Below are 24556 nucleotides of genomic sequence, written 5' to 3' on the forward strand. Positions count from 1 at the left end.
TAACCTGTCGTGCTCTGGTGGGGGATCCGGGGTGGGACGTGGCTCCCAGTCAATAGGAGCTGCAGAGCTGGCACTCCTGGTGGGGGAAGCATGCACCTAGGGGCCACAGTGACTTGGCAGCTGCTTCCAGGTGCCATGAGGAGCCAGGGCAGGCAGGGAGCCCTCATCAACTGGACCCAGTTGGTGGTGCCAATGGGAGTTGCCCAAGTCCGTTTTCAAGCAGGCATTCCAGCCGAAAAGTGGACACCTGCCACCCCTCGCAGGCCGCCCGAGAACGGTCAGGCTTCTGCCATCTTTCTGCATGTGGCTCAGCTCCGGGTGGGCTGGACCCTCATCACTTGAGAAGTTGCTTCTTTCTGGGCTCTGCCTGGTGCAAGGAGCCGAAGCAGCAGCCATGTTCCTGCTGCCAGGCCCCGAGAAGCAACTCCTGGACTGGCAGCAGAGGACGTGCCCTCTGGCACCTCGCTGGCGTGGGGGGCTGCGGATGCGGCCCAAGGCAGATGCGAGGTGCTCCCTGCATGCAGACAATGGGGCTTTTGTGCAGTAAACCAGCGGGGACTGGCCACCTTGCCTGGGGGGGCCCAAGTTAATTGTACACTTTGCAATAGCGGTAGGAAACACAGCCGGCTCACCAGCGGGCATTGTGTGCACTCAAACGACTCTCCTGCAGAATGGGCATTGTTGGGCGCCTGACTCGCAAGACCCAAGAGAGTTCAGCTGCACAATCTAGGCCCTCGGCGCCTCTCTACCCAGCAGAAAGCCCCCTGCAAACACAAAGCCCAGGAGTGCGGCTGGGTTCATTTCCTCCTCCATTTCCCTGGCTTCCTGTCCATTGTACTAGGAGGCTCGGTGGTTCCTTTGGCAGCGTGCAGGGCGATGGAATCACGGCCTCACAGAAGATGGATGCAAGATGACAAGAGAAGGAGAAGTGAGCATCAGCCTCAACTACGGAACGGGCAGCGCCCACTCACCCCAAGAAGTCCTGCTAACCCAATGGCACAACCCTGGCAAGTCCCGGCCAGTCACCGGGAACGGGATCCATTCCACTGGCTGCTCCCTGGCACCAACCAACTGGGTTAGCATATACTGAGCACTCCTGAGAGCCCACCCTACAGCTTCCCATCTCGTGGCTGCCAGTTATCTGAGGCCTTGTCTGCACTTACGAGGCGAGCCACACTGCAGGATTGATCTCCCAGGGATTGATTTAGCAGGTCTAGTAAAGACCCACTAAATTGACCGCTGATTATGCTCCCGTCGATTCTAATACTCCTTCTACTACTAATACTCTTTCTAATACTCCTTCTACTATTTCTAATACTGGACTAGAAGAGCAAAGGGTTGATGGGAGAGTGGGGATGCTACTGTAACTCGAAGCAAGGTATGTGGACTCCAGCTACACTATTCACATAGCTGGAGTTGAGTATTTGGTTCGACATCATCCCAGAGCATAGACCTGGCTGCAAAAAGTGGCTTTCCTACCAAAGTGAAACTTTCACCGAGGCGCAGACAGACAGACAGACAAGCCTCCATATTCCCACCTCAACAGTCACAGCCAGGTGGCTGCCTGCTCCCCCGCCATGACCAGTCACATCGTATCAACTCCATCTCCCCCCCCCGCCCCGCTGCCTCTGACTATCACTTCCAGACGCTCAGCGATCATCTGTGCTCCTCACAGCCGGCCGCCTGGCTCTGGGAGTGCCGTCATCAGGCGGGCTGTGCTGTCAGTGCTCAGCAACAACAAACCAATGTAAAGAACCAGGCTCAAGAGTGAGAAACAGGCACAAACCAGAACCATGGGGGGAAGGAGGATTTCAGAGTCTAACAAAGCCAGAAAAGTCCCCTTGCTTTCCATGGCTCGCGAAGCGCTTTCCATGGCTTTTGGCTTCGAGGCTATTTTCTCTTCCATTCCTGAGGGCCTTGGGGCTGGGCCTGAATCAGTTTTAAATCCAGTAAAGAAACTAGGCCGGGTCCCTGTAGCATCTAACCCCTCCCCGTGAAAAAGGTTCCGTTTCACCTAGTTCTGCAAACGAAACATGTCGTGGGGAGCAGATCTTTAGAGCCATCTCTTCTGCTGCCACACAGCCTCTAGAAGCACGCTGTCTGGCAGCAGCTTAAGGCTTCATGCAATTCATCCCTCCCTTACGGAGGGCTACAGCAAAAGCCCTTTCCCGCGTTGGGCTCTCCCTCCTTTCTAACACGTATGGAAAGGAAGACGAGCAGGCAAACACGCAGCAATCAAATGGGAGCGCTCATTTGCTGCTGCGGGAGGTTCTTCCAAGTCGGGATGATACCCGGGTCAGGGCAGAGCAGCAGGGAGCTCTGTATGCTGAGGGGCAGTGAGCGATCTCGTGCTCCTGAAAGCTAGAATGACCGAGTGCTATTACCCTTCACAAAGCACAACTAATTCCTTGCCATGATTAAGATGCGCCCTCTCCCTCTTTCAAGAGAGGAGGTGGAATATAAAATCGGCTGAAGGACAAAGGAATGGCAGCTACTAAAATTGACCCTGATTTTCTTAGCAGCGATATTTTTGGCAGCAGCGTTTTAATCCCCTGTTCCAGGAACGGCCGAAGCGGACTATGTGGGAAGGATTGCTGAGTCAGCTCTTGCTGTGGGCTTCACAATGCGCCCTGTGTTTTCCACCAGGCTAGCGTCATAGCAGAAGGGGGAATAGAGGGGGGGATACCCACCACAGTTGGAGAAATCGGCACAGAATTTTGCAGAGAGCAGGGGCAGACTGGGAAAAGCTCTGGTTCGATGACAAGCTGGAGAAAGCAAGGCCAGAGCATGGATGTACGACAGTGACAACCCACAAGGTACCAGGAGCAGCCACAGGAAAGCAGCGCCCATGAAACGCTTCATTGGAACATAGGCAGCCTCTTTCTAAGTGTGAATCTCTATGCAACTGGAACTAAGGAGTTCCTACTGGTGTCTTACTACTGACGTGTTCTGTAGAACATGCGTATTTGTCAATAGCCTATTCATAAGATGCATTACCCGTACCACACATGCATTTAAGCTCAAATAGTACAGCAGTCACATACCTTCCCAGGGCTTAACCCTTTGCTCTAACCCTGTTCTCTCCGCTCAGCCGCTCACACCGCCTTGCGTTAGCTGAAGTGAGCTCTGGCCTAAGCAGATAGAAAATGTCGCTCCAAGTCCTAGCACATACGAGGGAAGCACCTCCCCGGACCAGTGCCTGCACTGCTAGCATCCAAACCTAGGGAAGGCAGGAAGAGAAGACGACAACGGGGAACTGGGAGAAACGGATGGGTTGGAGTTTAGTGATATGTAAAGAGGCAGGCAACTTGTACAACTGAGATATAAATAACACCGGCCAAACGGCATAACCTTGGGAGCAGGCCTTCTGCGTAAGAGGAACCAAACAGCGCTTCACGAGACAGCTTCCCAAGGACGGCTGGCAGGCCGAACCTTTTCCTTCTACTGCAGCTTGAACCTCTCTAGTCTGGCAACATCTGTGGTCCACAATCCCTTCACATTTGTTTACAGCCCCCAGGCCTGGCTCTTCGCGCTCTGGGCTGTTTGGCCCCAAATGTCTGCTAGGAGCCCAGCAAGCAGGGGCAGTGTTGGGTAATGCTGCTAGACCATATCGACCTCCTGTGGTCCGGCAAATTCCTTGGTTCGGCACCGGCCAGGTCCTGGACTACAGAAGTTCAACCTGTACATTATTATTATTGGCTTAGAGCAATAAACCTGACCTTGGTTATTTGGCCTCTTGAATACTTGACAACACAATTTACCAATACAGAGCAGGGATTTCAAGAGGAACACCTCCCCGGGGCTCCTCTGGGAATAGTAGCACTGAAGGGCTTCACAAAGGGCATTTATTTCTAAATAAATGATTCAGCAGAGAAAACCACTTCCTCCAGCCACTGCCTGAGAATGAGTCACCGGGCTTCAGTTCAGGAGGCTCCCAGCTGGCATCAGCCCTCCAAATCTCACTTTGAGACGCATCGGCTGATGCTGACAATTTTGCTGACTAATAAAACTGGATAAAAAGGAATGAAACTGCTGAACCCTTTTCCCGCTGATCTGTGCGGCTGGGACTTCCTTCCTGCACCGGGAGATACATCAGTTCATCCAGAAGGCTCCAGGCCTGGTTTTCTTTATTTGCATCTCTCTGTCTGGATCACTGTCCTAACAGCGGCACCTTACAGACCAACAAAGATCTACAGACTCATGAGGAAGAGGGTTCTCCCCACAAAAACTCAATTCTCTGTATTCTGGTGCGTCTCTAGGTGCCACAGGACCGCTCGCTGTGTTTAAAGACAAAGACTAACCCGACTTTCCAACCGACAAAGCACAAGATGGGTGTTACTTGGCGTGCTCGGACTGACACATCACACTAGGGACCAGGACGGCCATCTCCTTGCACATCTTTCTAAAGCGTGCAGGAAAAACAAGCTACATGATCACTGGGGTTTCAGTTGGAGTAACAGAGCCGGGAGGTCTCATGCTGCCAGCAGGAAAACATGCTTGGAATTTCTAAACCTTACAGATGACAATCGCTTAACTCAAAAAGTGTTGCAATAGACACAGGGGGATTCTGTCTTAGAGCAAGTCTTGACAGATAACAAGGGCTCGCTCGCAGCTCTCTGGCCTCTGTGACACAGGAAGTCAGACTAGATGATCCAATGGTCCCTTCCTGGCCTGGTATGAACCTACTACTTTGTAAACTGTTGGGTGCGTTTAGTGAACACCCCATTTCCCATGGATCCTGGGTGCCTGGCACAACCCACAGCCTGGTGCCGCGATGCACATGAATCATTGTGCTACTCTGAAATAACTGCACGCGCGTGCACGCGCACACACACACTCATGGGGTGATCTGCCAACACTTCACGTTCAGAACCCTTTATTCCTGCACACTCGGGGTCTCTAGAATTGTCACGTAACACAGCCAAGGACGGCGCAGGGAAAACCTGCCATACCTGGCTGTGAAATCCAAACCCATAATCGCTGACTGTATGGGCACCCTAAGAGAAGCAGTCACTGCATAGCCATCCGCCTGGCTTACACTGCCAGGGCTACAGTCAATGGCTCTCCCCTGGAGCAAAGCTACAGCCACCACGGGCCACATAAAACAAGTGGAGGCTCCAACAGCCCTGGCTGCTGCACAGGGGAATCGCCCCGCCAATGGGTTTCACAAGCACTAAGCCCTTCAGAGTCGCTGCAGAGTTTTGGGGGCAGGCTCTCTGCATTCACTGGTCCTGGCGCGGACACACCAGGAGACTGAACCGCTGCAGCGGCTGATCTCTCGTCGTATTGCAGCAGATAGCACACGTCTGGGCAGGCATGCGCGGCTTGGCCCCCACGATAACGCCAGGGGCTGGCGCTTGGCGCTTCCCCACACAGGACTCCGCTCCCCGCAGGCGCAGCTCCCTATTTCAACAGACCCTCTTCTGGTTGCTCCTTAAAGCACGCCAGCAAGCGACTGGCAGCCCGAGGCCTCGCTCTCCTGGCTGTCAGAACTCGCAGAGAAAGAAACCCCGAGAGCAGGGGCGGGGGCCACATGCAAGTGAGAAGCCAAAACCAAAAGCAAACCCCTCACTGATGTGATCAGCGGAAAGAGAGAAAGTCACCTCACTAACACAACTCAGGGTGAAGGGATCCCCTCGCGCCCCAACCCCCTGGCTGGGGGGGGGGGGGCGGGAAAGCAACCAAGGCTAAGGGCTTCCCTCCAGAACCAGATTAACTCTACAGAGGGCTCAGTGTGTGGGAGGGGGCTGGAACGGGGTGGCGGTGGGGGGTCTGGGCAGGAGGGAGGGTGCCGGAACGGGGTGCCGGTGGGGGGTCTGGGCAGGAGGGAGGGTGCAGGAACGGGGTGGTGGTGGGGGGGTCTGGGCAGGAGGAATGGTGCCGGAGCAGGGTGGGGGTGGGGGGTCTGGGCAGGAGGGAGGGTGCAGGAAAGGGGGGGTTATCCCTAGGTCTTACATTGTGGGAATAAGTAAATAACTTTTCCTTATTCACTTTTCCCACACTGATCATGATTTTATAGACCTCTATCCTATCCCCCCTTAGTCTCCTCTTTTCTAAGCTGAAAAGTCCCAGTCGCTTTAATCTCTCCTCATGTGGGACCCGTTCCAAACCCCTCAGCATTTCTGTTGCCCTGTTCTGAACCCTTTCCAATGGCAGTATATCTTTTTTGAGATGACGCGACCACATCTGTAGGCAGTATTCAAGATGTGGGCGTCCCATGGTTTTATATGGAGGCAATAAGATATTCTCTGTCTTATTTTCTATCCCTTTTTAATGGCTCCTAAAATTCTGTTTGCTTTTTTGACTGTAGCTGCACACGGAGTGGATGTTCTTGAAGAACTATCCACAATGACCCCAAGATCTCTCTCTCGAGTAGTTGTCGTTAAATTAGTCCCCATCATATTGTATGTGTAGTTGGGATTATGTTTTTCAATGTGCATTACTTTACATTTATCAACATTACATTTCATTTGCCATTTTGTTGCCCAATCACTGAGCCTTGTGAGATCTTTTTGAAGCTCTTCACAGTCTGCTTTGGTCTTAACTATCTCGAGCAGTTTGGGATCATCTGCAAATTTTGCCACCTCACTGCTTACCCCTTTCTCCAGATCATTTATAAATACTGAATAGGATTGGTCCCAGGACAGACCCTTGGGAAACACCACTAGTTACCTCTCTCCATTCTGAAAACTGACCATTTATTCCTACTCTTTGTTTCCTGTCTTTTAACCAGTTGTCAGCCCACGAAAGGACCTTCCCTCTTATCCCATGACAATTTACTTAAGAGCCTTTGGTGGGACCTTGTCAAAGGCTTTCTGGAACTCTAAGTACACTATATCCACCGGATCCCCCTTGTTTTGTTTCCCAGGTGTGGCGAGGGATTGGTTTGCATGAAAGAGGAGGATGCGGATAGCGTGGCTCAAGCAGTGGAGTTCCGCAGGGATCAGTTTTGGGGCCAATTTTATTTAATCTTTTTATCGCTGACCTTGGCACCAAAAGTGGAAGTGTCCTGATAAAATCTGCGGATGACACAAAGTTGGGAGCTATTGCCAATTCAGAAAAGGATCGGGATATCATACCAGAAGATCTGGATGACCTTGTAAATTGGAGTGATACCAATAGGATGAAATTTAATAGTGAGAAGTGTAAGGTTATGCATTTAGGGATTAATAACAAGAATTTTAGTTATAAGCTGGGGACACATCAGTTGGAAGTAACGGAGGAGGAGAAGGACCTTGGAGTCCTGGTTGATCACAGGATGACTATGAACCGCCATTGTGACATGGCCGTGAAAAAAGCTAATACGGTCTTGGGATGTATTAGGCGAGGTATTTCCAGTAGGGATAAGGAGGTGTTAGTGCCATTATACAAGGCATTGGTGAGACCCCATTTGGAATACTGTGTGCAGTTCTGGTCTCCCATGTTTAAGAAGGATGAATTCAAACTGGAACAGGTACAAAGAAGGGCCACTAGGATGATCCGAGGAATGGAAAACCTGTCTTATGAAAGGAGACTCAAGGAGCTTGGCTTGTTTACCTTAACCAAAAGAAGGCTGAGGGGGGGGGGGGGGGGGGGGAGACATGATTGCACTCTTTAAATATATTAGAGGGATAAATACCAGGGAGGGAGAGGAATTATTTAAGCTTAATACCAATGTGGACACAAGAACAAATGGATATACGCTGGCTAGTAGGAAGTTTAGACTTGAGATTAGACGAAGGTTTCTAACCATTAGAGGAGTGAGGTTCTGGAACGGCCTTCCAAGGGAAGTAGTGGGGGCAAAAGATCTATCTGGCTTCAAGATTAAACTAGATGGGTTTATGAAGGGGATGGTTTGATGAGATAACATGATCTTGGTAACTAATTGACCATTCATTATCAGGCCAATGGAGGGATGATAGGAGTTACTATAGAGAACTTTCTGGGTGTCTGGCTGGTGAGTCTTGCCCACATGCTCAGGGTTTAGCTGATCGCCATATTTGGGGTCAGGAAGGAATTTTCCTCCAGGGTAGATTGGCAGAGGCCCTGGAGGTTTTTCGCCTTCCTCTGTAGCATTGGGCACAGATCACAGCTGGAGGATTCTCTGCATCTTGGGGTCTTCAAAGTATTTGAAGGCTTCAATATCTGAGATCTAGGTGAGAGGATTATTCTAGGAGGGGTGGGTGAGATTCTGTGGCCTGCACTGTGCAGGGGGTCAGACTAGATGATCATAATGGTCCCTTCTGACCTTAAAGTCTAGGAGTCTATGAGCTCATCCTGATGTTTGGCTACGGCGCTGAAGGGCTAGGAAAAGCGCCAGGTAGAGAAACTGCTGATTGCTCCCGGAGCAGAAAACAATCGATTCCCTCCCCTTCAGCCAGCCCGGATCCAGAGAAAACCGCCACACCTCCTGATCGCCTGGTGCTGGCCATGTGCAGCCTCCCCAGAGTCCTCCAACGCAACAGCCAGTACCAGAGAGGGAACGGACAGCGGCGCTGTGGGACTCGGCCTTCGCCAAAGGCCCCAAACGCCTGGCCTATTTTTTTTTTTTAACAAATCTATTTGCAGAGTCCGTGTAATTCTCTAGGAGCTTGGTTTCCAACACAATTGCTCCAGTGCTCTTCACTAGGGACTTGCAGGGAGGGAGGGGGAGAGTGAGTGTCACTGTGCAACCAGCCCGGCCTCGCAATACAGCGCCCACACACAGCAGGGAGGGACGGGAGCAGGATCCGTCCCAGCTTTCCATAGGATTTGTCTGAGGAGTGGGGAAGGAGAAGGGAAAACACCATCACAGAGCTGTCGCACAGAAACTGCGACTCAACAGAGCAGAAAGCCCCAGATTATGTTACCCACTGACTACAGGCAGCGGGTGGCGGGGGTCTGACACCCAGTCTACTGTATCAAGCAGCAGATAGAAACTAAGCCACCGTGATTTGCAGAAGAGCACCGACTAGACGCCCTAACCGAGAGCAGGCCGCTGAGTGCTTGGCGCTGGACGAGCCTGCTCCGAAGGGCTTGTGCTTCAATCAGACAGAGGCTGGCAGGATGGTCTAGACTGTAGATCCTGCTGGCAACTGACGGTTGCTAATGAGCAGGGAGGGGCTATTAAGCATGGCAGCGGCTGGCGGATGAAGCGCTAGGATACGCCCTGGCTGAGGCCAGGCACTGCATGGTCCCATGCTAACGCCTCTTTGAGCAGCCGCCCAACAGCACACACCCAGGAAGTGCAGAGAGAGGTTCCGGGCGGCTCCGGCGTCTGGGCTGCCCTCTCGCCGTCACTGCCGTGGGTGGGCAGGTTCAGGGGCTGAGCACCGGCAGTAGCCCCAGCAGGCACAGCCCAGCCCATCTCCCCCAGCTGCAGCCCTGCAAACCCGCCAGCAGGGGATGCACCACATACCCTGGCCTCAGCCTCACACGCATGCCTGCAGCAGGGACTTGTCTTCAAACCCGGTGCTAGCTGGTGCCCAGTCCTGACTCCTAGTAACAACGGGCCGGGAGTGGTGCCTGGCAAAATGGTGTTCCTGTTTGGGCAGCCATGAGGCAGCAGCTACTGCACAGGCGGGAGTGTGGTCTGCCCAGAGACACAGGCGGCCAGGGACTGCCCATGGCCCTCCAGGCAGTTTGCGGCAGAGCTGAGAACTGAGCCAGCTCTCGAGCCCCAAGCCACCCGCTGGTGATCCATGTGGAGCTCCCCGGGCACCAGCTGCGCCATCAGATCACCTTGAACAGCTGGTCCAGCGGCTGCTTTGGGGGCTGCATGGTGTAACGAGGCTCACAGCCAGGTGCCAGCCCCCATGCAATCCCACAGCAGGATGGGCGTAGAACGCACCCCTTCCCCCCCTCCTTCCTGAGCTCCCCTCCGCTTCCCTGCAAGGCTCCTCCGAGTTCTCAGCAGCGGCAGGGACAGTCCCCAAGGGCCGGAAAGGGGAATTATGGCTCCTGGAGAATCCCCACTGGTTTTTCATTAGGAAAGCTGGGAACTGAAATCTCCAGGCTCCTTTGGAACCCCTTGAGGGCTGCTCACCGTGCTCCACGTAGCTTCCAAAACACCCCAGTGGACCACCCACGGGAACGCAAGCGTCAGGGCATGCTGCCTACCCCCCACCAGCAGCATGGCACGCTGGGAAAGCTCCCATCCAATCAGAGAGAGGGGAGCCCCCTTGCCCTCAGCTATAGGAATCCAGGGACACACTTACGTTGCCTTTTGACACCCAGCAACAGGCCAGTGGGAAGAGGGGAACCAGCCACAGTGTGTTAGAACTGGGAAGCAGGGCCGGGCGGCTTGGGCATTTCAGATATGAAATCCCTGATCTCAGATAAAGGCTGGTCACAGCAAACAGCTGCTCAGTGTCGGAGTCCATGCCATGCCCGTTGCCAACCCAATAGGCCCCGGGATGAGTACGAGACCTGGGTCCCCGTCGAGTGCCAGCAGCAGACGCCTCCAGGCTGGAGGGAGGCGGGGGAAGCCTGCGCCATCTCGCGGAGGCTGTGCTTGTTACCTGGCTCAGCAGAGGGGCTGTTCGTATGGCAGCTCCCCCAGCAGCGAATCGGCGCCAGCAGGTGCAGAGGCCAAGCAACGGACCCCAAAGTGTTAGGAGTGCTCGGTGAGCCGGCTGGGGAACACGCCTCCGGCGGCTTGGCAGAGCCAATCAGTGCCAGGCGCCGGACGCGGTTCGGGGGGCTTAGCTCCGAGCCCGACTCTCCTGTCATGCCAGAACGTGGCGAACTGAGCAGTGCTTCTCCGAGGCGGGGGCAGGGGCTGGAGTAGAGCAGTACTTGGAAGCTCTGGACTGGCTGGTTTCAGCCTAAAGCCAGGGAGATCCAGCCCCTCTCACGACCCTCCCGGCCGCCAGGGAGAAGAGGGGAGAGGCGAGTCACAAGCTCAGCCACTGCTGAAGCGAGAAGGATGGCTGCCACCCAGCGAAGTAACCACTGCCCCCGCTCAGCCCGAACCAGGCTCCCCCTCATCCCAGCAGAGAAGCCAGCACTTGTAGCCAACAAGTCCCGCAGCTCGGCCCCAGAAGCCAAGTGCAGCCAGGAGAGAGTCCGACCCCGGGGGCAACGGAACCAGAGGACTTGCAGCCCACTCTGTGCCCGTCCACCACCCGGCTGGGGAGACGGGAGCCAGGGCAAAGGCCACGGGGCAACGCCCTAGCCAGGCGCAGTCCCTGATCACACCCTGGCACCGCGTCTCCTTTCGTACACCAGTTTATATTGCGAGACGGACGCAGCTTCCTGCTGCCCGACAGGCTCCCAGACGTGAACTGCAGGGAACCAGAAAGCAGAAGACGGCCTTCCTGTGACGGAAACGTGCCCCTGGCCGCCAGGAAAGAGGCCCTACAAAAGCAGAACAGAGGGAGTGCCCAGGCCAAGTCTGTTGGAATAGCAGCACCCAATAGCCAGGCCTGTGCTTTAACCATTGGGCAATGCCTCCCTCGCTCCCCACTAACGCCCCTGCCCGCATGGGAACGTACAGAGGGCTCCCCCGCATGTCGCAAGTGACCCAGGAAACCCCCCAGCCACGGGGCTGATTTCCAGTGGCTCTGAGCGAGAGGAACGCAGGCTCTTGGGCTCCTGCTGCCCCACCGCTGGCACCCGCCCAAGCCCCGTTTGCAGGGGCCTGTTTGGATTTTCTAAGACAGATGCTCTGAGAGCTTAAGGCTGCAAATAGCTGAGATTCCATTCTGCTGAGCTCGGCCAAGAGTTCCCAGCTAGCCTGGCTGGGGAACGCACAGCCAGATCCAGGCACAGAGGCCTCCCACAGTCAGCTCCCAGCACACACTTGGGAAAGCGCCGGGGGCCGGACCCTCAGGAATCACTCCCCACTCAGGGGCGGAGCATTCCCCTTCTGCAGGGGCCGGGAGAGGAGAAGGCGGGTCTGCGATGGCCCCTTTGGAGGGGGAGATCGGCTGCAATCTTTGCTGTCAGCCCTGCCGCAAAGGAGGGGGAGCAGGCGAGCTCTGCGCACAGGGCCTCACTCCTCCCCCGGTTTTCCCACCAGCCTTGGAAAGTGCTTCCGGGCAGCCCCACAGAGAATCAGGGGGCGTGGGAAGACACCCTGAACAGTGTCCCAGCCCCGTGTGCAGAGGGCCCGACCCTGCGCCATGCGAGCGCGCTCAGCACCCGGAGGTTCAGGAGGACAATGCTTGAGGGGTCAGGCAGCTTGAAATGGCCTATCTAGGACTGTAAGGTACCGCCCTCCTTCGCTCCAGCTGAGGACACTGCCCCCGCTGTAAACGCTGCCCCTTCGGCGGCAATCAATCGCTCTCAGGGAAACCACCAAACAAGAGCCTTGCCTTACAAACCAGGAGCCCCCTGAGCCAAGAGGAGTCAGTCCAGAAAGCAGCAGTCAGCAGGAATCATTAGAAGCGCCCAGAGAGACGCAGAGAAAGAAGAACGAGACTGAAAACAGACCAGAGAGCTGCAAGGGCCCACGCCGCCCTGAAACCAGCTCCTGCGCCAGATCCCGGGGAGCATGGAAACCTAGCGGTGGGGCATGAGTCGCCCCGGCAGCCTCACCTCCGTAGAAGAAAAATCCCCGAGCCGCGTCCGGCTCACGTGTGCAAAGGAGCCAGCACGTCCAGCCTCGCTGGGAGCACACTGCCCCCTGGAGCACAGCCGGGGTGCCGGGGGGACCGCAGGCAAGTTTACCAAGCTGCCGTGAGCCAGGCAAACCATGCAGCCAAGAGGGACACAGGATTCCCGATCTCGTGGAGCGCCCCTCTGAAAACAGACAGGCCCTGTCCCTCCGGGCTCACGCCGTGGCACGCCCTCCGCCGCGGCCTGGCAGGCACTAAGAGCCTGGGAACACAGGACTGCGGCGGAGGCACCCCAGGCTCAGGTGCTAAGATGCGCCATGAAGACTCAGGGTACCTGCTTGTGAGCTAGGAGGGGGCTGAGTCCAATGAGCTCCAAGCAGGATCCAGAGGAGCCCTGGAAACAAGCCCTAGGAATAGCCCCACTCGGGCACAAGCGTGGCCAGAGGCTTATGGGGGATGGGAACAGGCCATTCACATTCTCCCCAGAAGCACCCCCCAACCCTCCTCCGCTCCCTGTAGGGCTGTGGCGGAGTCCAGGCCTGGCAGTGCTTCTGCTGGGATGCGGCCACACGGCCCAGGGCGAACGGAAGGCCCGGAGAGCCAACCGTACCCATGACAGATCTGCTCAGATGGCGTTTCCCCTCCCTGCCCCCTCTAGCCAAGGAAGAGCCGGCGGCAGCACAGGGAGATCACAGCCGGGGGGAGAAAAGCATCAGGTGGAACACAACACGAAGAGCCGCGTGCCTGGCTAGAGGCGTCCCGAGGTTTCCGGATTTCTGTCTGTCCGACCCGGCAGCGAGTCCCAGCCCGAAGAGCCAAAGCCAGCTCTTGGCGGGCAGGCGTGCCCCTCCCCGACACCAATGGGTGCAGCGCCTGCAGGCTGTGCTGCGTTCATGGAGCCCGCAAGGCCGGAGAACGCCTCGGCGGCCACAAACCCAGCACCGACATTTCAGGCAGCAAACAGGCAGGGCGTGGCAGGGCTGGCAGAACACGCCCAGGGTTCATTACAAATGGCTCCGGTAAGGAGCGAACGTGAGCACAAAGCTGGGGAAAAACGCCCCCCCCTTGCGGGCGGAACTTCAGCCCAGGACGAATATCTGCCCCAGACCCGCCTTTCAAATCCCACACGGCCTCACCCAAACCTCAAGAGCGAGGCGACTCAGAGTGGCGGCCCCTTAGTCCTTACCCACAGGACACAGGACCTGCAGCAGGGCCGGCAGGAAGGGTCACACCGGCCTAGACGGAGCAGGGGAGACAAGCAAGCCATGGGGCACAGATGGGAGGGGGTGGCCTTCCCCCGCCTCTCGCTCAGCTACCTGGGGTTGAAATCAGTGCTACTCCAGCAGCCTGCGGGAGGCGGCTCCTCCGGCGTCATTGGGCCTTTGCCAGAGCGTGGCGTAGTCACGCCACAGACCACCAAGGCTCTCGGGGCTAGGCACGTGCGATTGACTCGGAAGCCGAGAACAGCTTCCCCAGTGAGTCCCACACGGCGGTCAGACCCACTGCAGGAGCAACATGGCTCTCTGGCACGGCCTCTTACGGCCCAGCGCGCTTCCCCCTTTTAGCGATGGCACAAAGGCTGACAGCTGGAAGGCCCCCTCATGCCCAGCTGACGCGCGTGGCGATGCCTGTAAATCCTAGCGCACGAGCGCCGCACTGGTACAGGCGCCAGGGAAGTGGCAAGGTGGCAGTGGGAACCCTCGCCGACACACCTCTGAGTGTGGCCGGGCCACGCAGGCAGCGGTCTAGCGGCAGCCCAGAAGCCAGGCCGTCATTGGGGACAAGTCTCGTGCGTCAGGCCCGCAGTGAGCGGGAGGCTGGGAAATGCGGCTCCATGGGAACCAGTGAGAAGGCTCCCAAGGACTGACCTCGTTAACAGACCTTGCTGAGGAACCGGGCTGGCTTCTTTGTGCCTGGCTTTAATTAAGGCCAAGTGTTTAGTTTGCTGCTCCCCAGAGCCACCCCCGCGGGGAGCCCTGCTTTTTATAGCCCGCCCAGTGCGGTGTCAGATGTGCCAGAGACGCGCATTCAGCCCCCGCGCCCCTCCCTGAGTTGGGGCAGGGCTGGCTGGCGGGCAGAGGAGCACAGGGCGTTTGACTTTGCTACGCTGGCTTTCCTGGAGGGCTCCAAGCGGCGCAGAGAACAGAGAATCAATCAGTAGGGGGCAGGCTGGCGGGATCCAGCCGGGAATCCAGCCCTCGGGAGCAGACGGAGACCCTTCCACCGCGGGAAGCGGAAAGCACCGTGCACCCACAGAGCTGGCATTTCACACGCCTTCCTCCGGGACCAGAGCGAGCAGTGACTGGGGCTCTGACATGCCAGTGAGCTGCGGTTCAGCAGCTTCCCGACACCCTGCCCGGCTCAGGGCCCCATGGGTAGGTGATGTCATACACAGGGGCAGGCAGGCCCTGCCCCAGAGAGCTCCCAGCATGCTACCAGCCCAGACAAAGGGCCCTCTGATCATCCCCATCCAGACCACGCCTCCCCCCCCACACAGAATGCTTTCATGGCAGAGAGGTCTGCAGAGAAATTTGCGCATGCACACAGACCCCCCCCCACATACACACACTGCTTTCATGGCAGAGAGGTCTGCAGACAGAGACAGACACACAAACACATAGAGCGCTTTCATGGCAGAGAGGTCTGCAGACAGACACACACACACACACACACACACACACACACACACTGCTTTCATGCCAGAGGGGTCTGCAGACAGACACACAAACACACAGAGCGCTTTCATGGCAGAGAGGTCTGCAGAGAAATTTGCGCGTGCACACAGACACCCCCCCACACACACACACACTGCTTTCATGGCAGAGAGGTCTGCAGACAGACAGACAGACAGACAGACAGACAGACAGACAGACAGACAGACAGACACACAGAGAACGCTTTCATGGCAGAGGGGTCTGCAGAAACACAGGGCAGGGCCCAGGCCCTGGCGTGGCTCAGCGGCTGGAAACTGCCCGAACTGTGCACATAGAGGTGTCTTACTCCGGCTTAGCCACGAAGCCGGCCGGCTAGCGAGCGATTTGCCTGGCCGTTCACTGCCTGGGCTCCAAACGGGGAGTGGAATTCCGGGGCGCGTCCCAAGGGGAGGCGGAGCATACACTCTACGATGGACTGTCCCAGGGACAGGGACAAGGGAAGCTGCTTCGCACACCAGGACGCGAGGCTACAGTAGCAGTGCATGCTGGGCCTGGACGCGGCTCACGCAGACTGACTCTGCAACAGTCGAGCACTTCAGGCTGGGTTCCCCTGGAGCTGGTTCCAGACAGGGAACCACATGCCACCGCCCAATGTCCTGCGCTTGCCATGGCGACAGCAGGCTGCAGGGCGGGGCGGGTTTTGGGGCACACGCGCCAGCCATGTTGGCGTCAGACCGCTCGGCTGTGCCACCAACGGCTGGTCCGTGAGTAACACCAGATCACGCGTGCCATGCCTCCTCTCGCCCCAGGCCACCCAACGCAGCTCAGACTCCCAGGCAGGCCCTTCAGAGGGCATCAGCCCGGTCCCCTGCCCTCCCGGCAGGCTGGTTCCGGCCTCTGTTCACAGCCTGGCGGGGGGGCTAGCGAAAGGCAATGGGGCCCTTTCGCTCACGGTGGAAGCATGCTGTTTTAAAAGCGTGCCCTCGTTACTCACGCAGTGGGGGGAGGGAGGGGCATGCTCAGGTTCCTTGGTGCTGCAGTAACTGAGCCACACGGTGCGGTACGGCCAGTGGACTTGTGTGGCCTTTCTTGGCCCTCGGGGGACCATGAGGAGGTGCTACAGGCGGCACAAATCCAGGCCCCCTGGTGCAGTGCTTATGTTAGCAGCGGACAAACAGGGCCCACGTGAGCCTGGTACCTCCGGACAGCAGCTCCCGTTCCAGCCACGGGCGTGTGTGTGGATAAGCCTGGTTACAAAGGCCACTCCCTCTCGCTGGATAGCCATGTCCCAATCAACTGCTGGGAATGAGACACTTCCACCCCGATTTCATTAGCCTCACTGGCACAAGCCCCCTCTTTCTGCTGTTGTCATGTCACACACAACAGCCCCCCTCCTCCCATGCAACTGACGAAGTGGGTTTTACCCACGAAAGCCGATGCCCCAAGAAGTCCATTGGTCTCTAAGGTGTCCCCAGACTCCTCGCTACGGAGGTATCCCTGCTGTGCCTGCCTTACGCAACATGCAGGCTCCGCCCAGCCTCGGTCTTAGATTACTGACGCTTTCATGCCTCTAAGGAGCGGGCAGACCCAGGGAGCCTCACTGCCGTGTGTTCACATTTCCCCAGTTTAGCTAACAGGCGAGACAACGCCCAGACAGATCGCTGCCGAGGGCCAGCCCGGCCGCAGATGCTGAAAACCCCATGCGGTACCCGTTAACGTCGGCACTAACTCCCACCGCATCCTTCCAACCTCGCCTTCAGAAGCTGGAGTAACCATTTAGTGGCTCTCGTTCGATCCACATGCCCATCAACCCCATTTTAGGTCTCGTCAAATGCAGAGATGGTGCAGGCCTAAAAACACACACTAGAACGTGGCGGCACCTCGTTTGTGCCCTGGCTAGGTAAGAAGGTTGCCCTGAGATTTGCAAGTCATGGGTAAGGACTATAGTGGGGCCTCTGCCCCTCTCAGGCCAGAAGGGGTTAAAGAAGGCTAGACGGAGCATGCACAGAATTGACCAATCAGAGAGGTTTTTAAGAAGCCAATCAGACGGCTGCTTGCTGGGGCAGCCCTGCATATATAAGGAGCAGCTCAGCAGAGCAGAAGGCAGTTGGGTCCTGACCAGAGAGGGTACAGGAATGGTTCCCAAGTGGAACTAGGCAGAGAGACTACCAGGGCCAGGAGGGTGCAAGGATCACAGAGGAAGTGGCCCAGGGAAGAGAAGGCAGTGAAGGGGAGTACAGGAGAGCAGGACAAGGCTGCTGCCAGAGAACCCTGGGCTGGCACTCAGAGTGGTGGGCATTTCCGGGTCCCCTTCTGCAGTTGGCCACAGTGACAAGCACGAGGCTGGGGGCTGCCAAAACCCACCCGGGGGTGGGGGACCAGTGTGGGGGCACTGCCAGACAGCAGCATCCTGACCAGGACATTGTGGTTCTGGGAGCATCGCGGGTCCAGAGCAACGACGGGTGAGACACCGGCCAGAAGGGGGCATCCTGCTGAGGACGGAGCTAATTCCCCAGGGGACCAGCAGGAGGCGCTGCGGCAGCGAGGCATGCCCTGTGATAGAACGAGTGTCACAGAGCCACAGGGTGCATCTGACAGCCCCTCCCGACCTTCAACGAGACTGGGGTCACCCCAGGATTTGCTACTCAAGCCTGAGCAGCACCAACACCCGGAGCAACATTCTACCTCAGCCAGGGGAGGGGGCCACATGCGTTGGGCCGAGGGGACGTACCAGAACGACGCGTGCTCAGCACCTCTCCGAATCACGCCTCCAGTCCTGCTCCCACTGAGATCAATGCCAAGCTCTGGCCTTACTCATCACGTGGCACTCCCTCCTCCCCACGATCCCAGGCACCCCCCGGGCGCACAGCCCGTGCACTCACCCAGAGACTGTCGGAAGGGAAGCAGGAGTCACTGGCTGGGTCTCCTTTTCTTGCTGCTTCAGAAAGGATTTGGCTTCTTTGGAGGCAGCGTCCACTTCTTTTGTCACCCTGCGGCGGGGAGAGAGACAGCCACGTGTCACAGAAAGACTCACGCACAGTGGGAATCGCAAGCCCAGCAGGGGAGCACGGGAAATGCCTTCATGCCAAGTGCCACTGGGCCGCGTGCCCTGCGCTAACTCCCTTTCCGGAAACCACTGCAGGCGGACTCAGCCGGCGGAGATCCCTGCCACAATGCAACTAGAGCCAACGCCGTCCTGGGGCCTTACGAGTGAACAGACATGTTGGTGTGTTCCAACAGGCCCGCCTCGCCAGAAGCGACCGAATACCCCACATGGACCACAGGGGAGTCTGCTCTTTTTGAAATGGGCGCCTTTGACAGCAGCTCTCCCACCTGCACCCCCAATGAACGGGCGGGCAGCATCTGCCATCCCGGCGAGTGATCCTAGGGCAGGGAGCATGTCTGCAGGGCTCATGCTCCAACTTCATGCTGAGAGCAATTTCCCAGCTGCTATTTTTGTTTCTGAGCTAGAGGATACAAACTCTTGAACTGGTAGAAGAGTCAGCGCTGCACCTGCCATGGGGAATTAAGTACAAGTCTCAGGAAGAAAAATCTCCAAAAGCCACTCTCACTGGGCTGAAACTGCAGCGAGGGAGGGTTAAGTTGGACATTAGGAAAACATCCTGCCTGTCGGGGTCGTTAAACCCTGGAATAAGTGGCCTAGGGGGGCTGTGGAGTCTCCATCCCTGGAGAGAGTGAAGGGCAGGTTAGACAGACACCTGCCAGGGATGATCCAGACGGTGCTTAGTCCTGCCGGGAGGGCAGGGGACTGGACGCGATGCCTCTCGAGGGCCCTGCCAGCTCTAGTGTTCTGTGTTTCCTGCTTTGTCAGAGTCCCCAGCGATGTGTGATTCAGGTGCTCAGCCGCTCATAACGAGGTTGCCCTGTTTCGTCAAATGAAAAGCCTCACCCCCCCTTAAACGAAACCTAAGGCCTCTCCCAGCCTGGCTGCAGTTCAGCGCCTGCAGCCTAAAAGCACCCGAGGGCGGCCAGCGTGCCCCCACACAGCCACGCCCAGTGCCTCTAGACAGCCTCAGCCTCACCAGGCCTCGCCTCCCTTCACCCCTCGGTCGGTCCCTGCTGCCTGGGCAGGCGCATGTTCAGGTCAGCAAATGCTGGCTCACCTCACACAGCGACTGTGAGAAATGGCTTCCAAAGGCCTGCTCCCTGGAAAGCCCAGAGCCAGGGCTGACTGCTCCTCGTACCTTGGCTGAGCCAATGCAGCTGTGAGGAGCAAGCCGGAGCTGGGACAGGAAGCAATTGTTGGCTACAGACTCAGGCTTGAAGGCCAGGAGAGGCCATCGTGACCATCTGGTCTGGCCTCCTGCATATGGCACGACCAGAACTCACCTGCCCACTCCTGTACCACACCCCCAGTTCCTGAAGGCCTCAAACCCTGATTTCAATACTTGGAGATACAGAAAAGCTACTGTTTGCTCTAGTTTCAACCAGCAAGTGACCCATGCTGCACAGGAAGGTGAAACTCCCATCCCCACACTCCCTGTCCATCCGACTCGGAGGAAAATTCCTTCCCAGCCCCAAAAACGGTGATCAGTTAGACCCTGAGCGCGTCAGCAGAGCCAGCAGCCAGACCCTGGGACGTGCGTTCCGGAGCGACTCCGCCCTCGTGGCTACTTGCTATTAGGAGCTGCAGCCTGCCTGCCATGGCAGTCACCCATCTCCTCCTGCCACCTCTCCATCTACTCAGCAAGCTGCAGCTGAAAACAAGCTCGGGTTTTGTCCCCGCTGCCCCAGGGGAGGCTGTTCTAGAGCTGCGCCCTCCACGATGGCTCGACACTTCCCTCTGAGTGCACGCCTGAAAGCGTTAACGGCCGGTCCTACGTCACAGCTATCGGTTCTTGTGTCGTATTGGCCCCGATCAACCAGCACACTGAGGTCTTTGACCCCATCCGCCACGGCCAAGTGATAGTACCCAGTTCCTAGTGTATGCCCGGGCACTATTCCAGGTCATCGCCTCTCCGCTATTCCAGGATCTGCGGCTCTTGGGAGCCAGCCCGGCCCTCCTCTATACCCACACCGCTTCCAGCTGTGCATAACCCCAGGTCGTACTAGCGCTGGGACCTTTTTCGCACCAAGGTTGTTAATGAAACTTAATTAAGACGGATCCCCAAGGAACTCCACTAGTCCCTCCCTCTAGCTTGACTGATCCCCTTTCAGCAGGAGCCACTGTGGTCTTCATCCTGGTCCCACCGACGCCCAGCAAAGGGAGGCAGTGACACTGCACAGGGCTCACAGGCCAGAGTTGGACCGTTTATTAGAGGAGAGTCCAGCTGCATTCTCACAGGCTTGGTGGTGTTTCCAAGGCCGCCGGGGAGGGAAATGCGTCGGATGTGCTGACTTGAGGCATCGAGAAGGGAACAGATGGGGAATTCTCACCGCGCTGCCAGCACTCAGGGACGGCAGCACCCCAAGGCCCGCAAGAAGCGAGACGGGGAGGGGATGAAGAAAAAACATGTTCATCTCCCCCCTGGCAGCCCCAGTACGGAGGGGAAGGAATGAGCATCCTGGCCCTGCTCATTCAGCGCAGGCAGGCGAGATTCACTTCATTTCAGCTTTGCTCCCACCTTCCCAACAGGCGGACCGAAGTCTCTCCAAACCAGGATGGTTTGTTTGGAAGTATTCGCGGATCAGACTGTTGGGGGGAGGGGATGAATCCAAGAACAGCAGCCTTGCTAGCGCAGCATTACGAGTTAGGAAATCCAGAACGCACTGCCCACGCACAGCCCTCGTCGTGCCGTATTTATATACCAACGGTTATTGTACTTTTCGTTAATTTCATTAGACAGAATAAACTCATCGCCTTTACGTGGCAATTAGCTGGGACTCCCCGAGGAGCCCATGAGCAGCAGACAACAGGCTCCAATTAATACCGTCGCAGCGTCTATTTTTAAACGCCCCGGCTTGAGGCAGCTGCTCGACTCTCCTCTCGGCTGTGCAGCAGAATCTGCTCGTGTGCAGTTTGTGCAGAGAGGACAATGCCCGGACACCCTTCTCCTAGCTGTTGTCGCCCCTCCCGCCCCGCTTTCAGCCAGTGCTGAGGCTTGTCCCCAAAGCCCGGAGACGGTGAGCACCACCGGCCAAAGTACACAGGAGTGCAATAGACATGACACAGAACTCCGGGGCTCGGCTCCCTGCCCTCCAGTCTGCCGGGGGAGACAAACAAGCTGTGCAACTCTGGCACATTTCTGGAACTTGGTAGCTTTGGCCGGGGGAGGGCAAAGAGGGAGCAGCAATCTGGGAATAAAACAAGGGTTACCGGAGGGAGATTGCAACTGGGAGCCTGCCGCTATTCAGCCTGGATGCTCCTAGCGAGAATAATGGCCCATAAAGCTCTTTGGAGCAGAGCCAGCATCTCTTACGTTTGTACAGCGCCTAGCACGAGACGCGGCTCCTGACTGACTCCTGGCACTGCGCTCTGAGCACCTCCCAGTCTTTATTGGATGTGTCCTCATCCACACCTGTGAGCAGGGCAATGCTACTACCGCACTATGCACTAATGTAATTTAATTTATGACCCATGGAGGCACCTGGGGATTAAGTGACTTGCCCAAGGTCACCAAGGCAGTCTGTGACGGGGGCAACTGAACCCTAGGTCAGGGTACTTAATAGTAGCAACGATCCACGGGAGCGCACGGTGGCTGAGAGTAGCTCCTTTTCTACCGGCGCTGCCTTCAGGGACATACAACAGCTCAGAATATTCGGCATTGCTGGAGCTCTGTGCCTCAGGTGGCATTTACCCTCACAGCCCCGGGCAGCCTGGCTCCCTCGCCACTTGACACCAGAGCCCCAAGAGTAGGAAAGAAAGCGGCCAAAGGACATGAAGAAGTTTGAGATTCCCACCTGACTAGGTGTGTGCCTGTGCCATGTGACCAACAGAGACCGGCCTTCAGCGGTAAGAGTCACAGGTCCTTGCGAGCAGAAACAGGGGTGTCCAGTGAGCACAGTCACGTTAGCTGAGTTTCCACAGCCCACCCCACCTAGTGCCAAAGCCAGACAGCTGTGGCTAGGTCCTCCAGCCTCAAGGCAGGGCGCGCGTGGAGGGAACAGGCTTGCTTCACACCTCGGCTTGGAGCTCCGGCAGCAGCGGCTAGATACCCAACAAAGCGCTTTGTGTGCAATTATTTACCCCTCGCTTTGGTCTGCCAACAGCTTCTCTGACTGTGTTTAAAAAACAACCACCAGCCATGGCAGTGCCGAGCTGCAGAGGCGGCACAGAGCCCGTCGCTCCTGCGCCGCGCAGCTGGGGGCAGAGCCACGTGGCAGAGAGCGAACTCAAACGAACCCGCAAAGAGCAGTCCGCCCAAGAGTGCTACACCACCTCCAAGTGACACCAGAGCGAGTCGGCAGCAAGACCGGCTGGGCCAGCGCCGGCAGTGACTTTGCATCGCTGCAACGTGACAGACAAAGGAAACTGGCTCTGAGCATGTACCTTTTACCCATCCTCAGCTCCCCAGCCGGGGAAAGGAACCCTGCGCTCCATTATTCCCAGAGACAATACCTCCCCCTGCAGCTACCCACGGCTCTCCCCTTTCCGCACTGGCAGACCTGGGAGCTGCTTATCTAGCGGGAAGAAATCAGTCGTTACTAAAGAAAATGACAAGACCTTTGGCACTAAGTACTTGATGAGGAACTCTCCACCTGACTGTTTACCAGGACCCTACTCACACTTGCTTTTCCAGGAACAAACACAAAAATAAATGTATTGTCAGCACTGAAACAAGTACCGACATATCGCGCCCACGCACGCACCCTGTCATGTGCACACAGGAGTCTGCCGCCTCGCCTCATTTCTCTACAAGGAGTTAGGAGGGCGCTGCAATGACTCTCCGCAGACTTGCTATCTGTACGGCACTAGCATATCAAAAGCAAAGCAAGGCAGTGTTGCCTAGTGGATAGAGCAATGAACTGGACTCAGGGGGACCTGTCTTTTCCGCTGGGAGCCTTGTGCCAGTCACATCCCTGCTCTATGCCTCAGTTTCCCCATCTTTTAATTGGAGAGTGACCTCTTTTGAAAAGCAGAAGATCTACTTCTGAAAAACCCTATTTCGAATTTCTCAGTGCCTGGGAACCCCACCCACAGAGCACAATCCCAGGGTATCAGGCGCCAGAGAAAGAACGTGCCCTCCCCAAAGGCTTTGCATCCCAAGTACGTTACTAGCAATCTCGCTAGCTGTGTCTAACCCGCACAAGCAGCACGCGAGAGCGAGGGGATACGGGACACTGACATCAGCCACTCTGGCAAGCGCCTCAAGGTCACTTTGCGGTGCGGCAGCCTTGCTTCGAGACGTCCAGCTGTAAAGCTCAGCAGTTCCCGTGTCTCCCAGTCGCTAGCAAGGGTCTGCCTACAGGCCCTGAAGAAGCGTAAGGGCCCCTCCTATCTCGCATGCAGCTTTAGATGGACTCATTTTCAAATTCATAGATCTCAAAGCACTTCACAAGGAGGCCACGTTACATACGGGGAAATTAAGGCAAAGAAAAGGATTGCGATTCGCCCAGAGTCATACGACAGGTGAAGCGCACAGCTTGGAAGAAAGCCCAGGACTATGGAGTCCCTATCCACTAGGCCACACTGCCTCACACAAATTCACTGTGGACAGATGATACGAATACACTTCCCTTAACCTAGCACCTCCTCTTTATACCAAGAGCCTCAAAAGCGACTCTTCCACCCCACACTGCACTCCCAAACCCAAAGCCAGTATTCAGGCAACGATTTCTTAACGTGTTCCACAAATCGCACTGGTTTAGGTCCGGCCCATGCAGAGACTTGGCACGGCATAGCTAGATGGGCACATCGCCCAGCATGGATGCAGAAATGGACTTGTTCTACTGCGCCCACACTGGGGCATCTTCACTGCTCCAACTGCAGTGCTATAAAGTTGCAGGGGTAGCCGTGTTAGTGGGGAACTTTCAGCCAGCGCACAGCTGTGTGGACAAGGCCCTAGGGCTGCTCCCGTGCAGGGTATCTTCACGGTGCAGCTAGCCCAGCTTGGCCTGGCCTGGGTGCAAGCAGCCGCCCTTCTGAGCCCTCCCCATGGAGCCGCGTCCTCACTGCTGCTGCTCTCCCCCATCACGCGCACTGGGGGTGTATCCCAGGGCTCAGAGATGCTCCAAGACTCTTTCCGGGTCAGCTGTGTGGACTGTGGCTGAACCTGTCTTTTCCAGGGAAGTGTGGGAAAGAAGCTTTGGATGCTGTTTGCCAGCAAGTGAAGGCAGTCTGACTTGAATAAATGGACTGGAGGGTGGCCTGAAAGCTGGCTAGTTTGTTGGGCCCAGTGGGCAGCGATCAAAGGGTCGATGTCAGGATGGCGGTCGGTATCTAGCAGAGCGCCCCAAGGGTCAGTTCTAGGGCCAGTTTTGTTC

At 56.8% G+C, this 24556-nt stretch overlaps 1 protein-coding gene across 2 annotated transcripts in view; it reads right to left on the bottom strand.

Moving 5' to 3' along the window:
* The window catches only part of CFDP1 (chromatin remodeling protein CFDP1), a 68533-nt gene that overhangs the window by 26332 nt on the left and 17645 nt on the right, over positions 1 to 24556 (bottom strand). For both annotated transcript variants that reach the window (XM_075940596.2, XM_075940599.2), the window contains exon 5: positions 18055 to 18162. In XM_075940596.2, the coding sequence (XP_075796711.2) occupies positions 18055 to 18162 (108 nt within the window). The remainder of the gene's footprint in view (positions 1 to 18054; positions 18163 to 24556) is intronic.

Source organism: Pelodiscus sinensis, chromosome 12 (assembly GCF_052426305.1).
Source record: "Pelodiscus sinensis isolate ZL-2025 chromosome 12, ASM5242630v1, whole genome shotgun sequence".
Classification (NCBI taxonomy): Eukaryota; Metazoa; Chordata; order Testudines; family Trionychidae; genus Pelodiscus; species Pelodiscus sinensis.